Source organism: Sinocyclocheilus anshuiensis, unplaced genomic scaffold (genome assembly GCF_001515605.1).
Source record: "Sinocyclocheilus anshuiensis isolate Anshui unplaced genomic scaffold, SAMN03320099.WGS_v1.1 scaffold154, whole genome shotgun sequence".
Lineage (NCBI taxonomy): Eukaryota > Metazoa > Chordata > Actinopteri > Cypriniformes > Cyprinidae > Sinocyclocheilus > Sinocyclocheilus anshuiensis.
In genome coordinates this window covers 3,059,134-3,061,876 of record NW_015546101.1, presented here as the reverse complement: position 1 = coordinate 3,061,876, position 2,743 = coordinate 3,059,134, and the positions used below count along the sequence as shown (strand labels likewise).

The 2,743-nt window shown below is 35.4% G+C and overlaps 1 protein-coding gene across 1 annotated transcript in view; it reads right to left on the bottom strand.

The window, feature by feature from the left end:
- Positions 1 to 209: 209 nt before the first annotated feature.
- Positions 210 to 2,743, bottom strand: part of LOC107700397 (membrane progestin receptor gamma-B-like) — a 7,812-nt gene continuing 5,278 nt past the window's right edge. The window contains exons 5-7 of the mRNA XM_016502031.1: positions 1,271 to 1,367; positions 792 to 936; positions 210 to 469 (exon numbers count right to left, since the gene is read on the bottom strand). Coding sequence (XP_016357517.1) covers positions 210 to 469; positions 792 to 936; positions 1,271 to 1,367 — 502 coding nt within the window. The remainder of the gene's footprint in view (positions 470 to 791; positions 937 to 1,270; positions 1,368 to 2,743) is intronic.

The following is a 2,743-nucleotide window of genomic DNA, read 5'->3' as shown; positions in this document are numbered from 1 at the left end:
TCAGTGCCTTTTTTGATCTTCCCTGAGAAGCAGAATTCATGCAGTAACACATTCATTACTCTTTGCATTACTTACAAACCCCTCTAGGGGATTTTTTTTATAATGTAATATCCAGTAAGAATGTCCTATATATATATATTTTCGTATTTTCATAATAACGTTAGTAACTTGTGCAAGACTGCAATTATTCCCCCTGTCTCAAGGAGCTTTTAGTGCTTGCATTTCTTTCCTTTAGCTGATGCTGGGTGTGTTTCTGAGGAGCCGTACAGCAGAGGTAGACTATAAAGACATATGATCCCCAGACTGATGCAGACACAGACCAAAGATGATCCAACTGTATTATTAAATGTGATAGGAGGAGCAGTGACCAGCAGCTGTGACTGTCTCAGCACCATGTCAGATTCGATGGCCTTCATTTGGAAATGTGTCCCAATTATTGCACACACGTGAAACAGTTGATGGCTGTGGCCTGTAGGGGTCAGAAGAGAGCCATTCACTTGAGAACACTGAATGAAGATTTCCTGAAGAAATCCCTGTGGTCCTGTTTTAAAGATGTATTTTCTTAAGTGTGGTTTCTGAATTTCTTTGAGATTTTTGATTCTGGACTTCTTTATTTCACACCTATTATAATTCAGATACTGTCTGTATTCTGAAAACCCTCTGTAATGAACTAGTTCACACCCATTAGGTCTTCTTAGAGGAGATCGTGAAAATGCACAGCTAGAAACAGACACTGTAAAATATCTAATATTTATAAATATTTCATATCTATGTGAGTGGTCGTTACTTACCTATGTAATCAAAGCGTCCAGGTGCCAGTCTCTCAGGCAAGTGTGTTGCAAACAGGAAGCCGGTGAGAAAAGCAAACAGAGTATGGTGAACATGAATGGAGTTTGCTTCATTATCAGTGCAACCCTCACCTACACACAGAAATAACTAGAAAGAGGCAACAGAAAAAAATTACAGGTGACGCCATGTAGTGTATTCATATGCTCAAGCAACATGTATAAACATTTTTTTTAAAACAATGCACTGAAGTGGGTTTTCCAGGGGGACAAAAAACTCTACTTTAACCTAGAAAAAAATCTTCTAAAATTTAAGAAATGTGTCCCCAGTGGTAAACAAATACAACAAGATAAATAGATCAAACAGTCATTTCCAATACAAATCACAGAATTACCAGCTTCATTCATTTGGACATTAGGTTATTTAACCAATCAGATCTTTGTCTGAACAGCCTGGGCATTGCGTTGAGTATGCTGAAACTTACCCTGTAGAAGAGAGGAATGTTGTCAAACAGGTAAGGGTAGGCAAAGGCAAGAATTCGCAACACCTTACTCAGCCGTGGGCTCTGTCTCTCAGAGAATCTGACAGATAGGGAAAGAAAGACATTTTTATGTTCATTAATGATAACATCAGTTTCAGTGCTGGTGGTGAGGTTATGTAATTGTTAGAAGCAGTTAAGAGAGACTGATTGTTCATAATCACAAAAACACATAACCACCTCATTAACAAAATTAGGTGGAAGTGTTTTGTGTTAATAATATTATAAAACATTTTAATAGGTTAAAAGGCAGATAAAGAAAGCACATTAGTGAGTGCCAGAGGATTCTGACACATTCTTTGTTTAAACTGTTACCTTTCATCGATGTCATGGTTATAGTGAAGGAATGGTAAGCCAAGCCTTAACAAAAAATGTGGAAAATGAAAATAATATTGAACTATAAAACTGCCATGTCATGTTTATATAATAATAAGCCTTGTATTTTACACCCTTACTGTAGCACAGACTGAATTTATAACATGTCTGTATTTAAAATGTAGCGTACACCATTTTCTTTCATGGTTCTGTTTGTGTCCGTGCTGAGGAGTTAGTGGGATCGCTAACTTAACTGCATTTTTCAGTAGCATAAGCTATTTTCATAGTTAATTGATTTTTCTAGTAAATCAGTTCATCCCAAATGGTCCTCTCTCTCTCGCTCTCTCTCATATATAGGCTGCATCCCAATATGCACACTTCCCTACTATATAATATGTGAAATACAGTATTTGAAAAGAGTAGTAGAGAATTCACATTTAATTCACAGTATTTGTAAAACAGTAGGCAAAAAGTACCCAGTTGACTTGTTACAAGATTCATGACAAGGACAAATGTAGTACATCCGGATTACATACTACACACATTCATACTATATAGAACATACTTTTTTAACAGTCACAGTGTAAGTACTTATTGAAAAGAAGTACCTACTAGGGCTGTGCAATATATCAAAATTATCGAAATATTGCAAATGTACATATCACAATATGCATATCACTACAGCTTGCAATATCTGGGGCCATGAACAAAAGACAAAGAGAAAATCACTCACTGCTCTTACCTAAATAACTTTTGTAGCTTAAATAAGAATCAGTGCATATTGAAGTCAAAGAGTAAATACTAAGCAGTGTTTTATTTTTCCTTTTTATTATTCAGTTCCTAAACTCATGTTATAATGATTACACTAATGTTAAAATGACATTTTTATGTAATGCTCGAATAAAACACTATACCGTTCACTTTCAGAAGTTGTTGTAGGGGTGCTTTCTTATTAGAATCAGAATCAGAATTAGCTTTATTCACCACTTAAGTGTGCGCAAACACAAGGAATTTGTTGTGGTTTTACAGGAACTCTTGGTACATACATACAAATAACCATATATATATCCATATATATATGACACAAGATAGTTATAGAAGTTC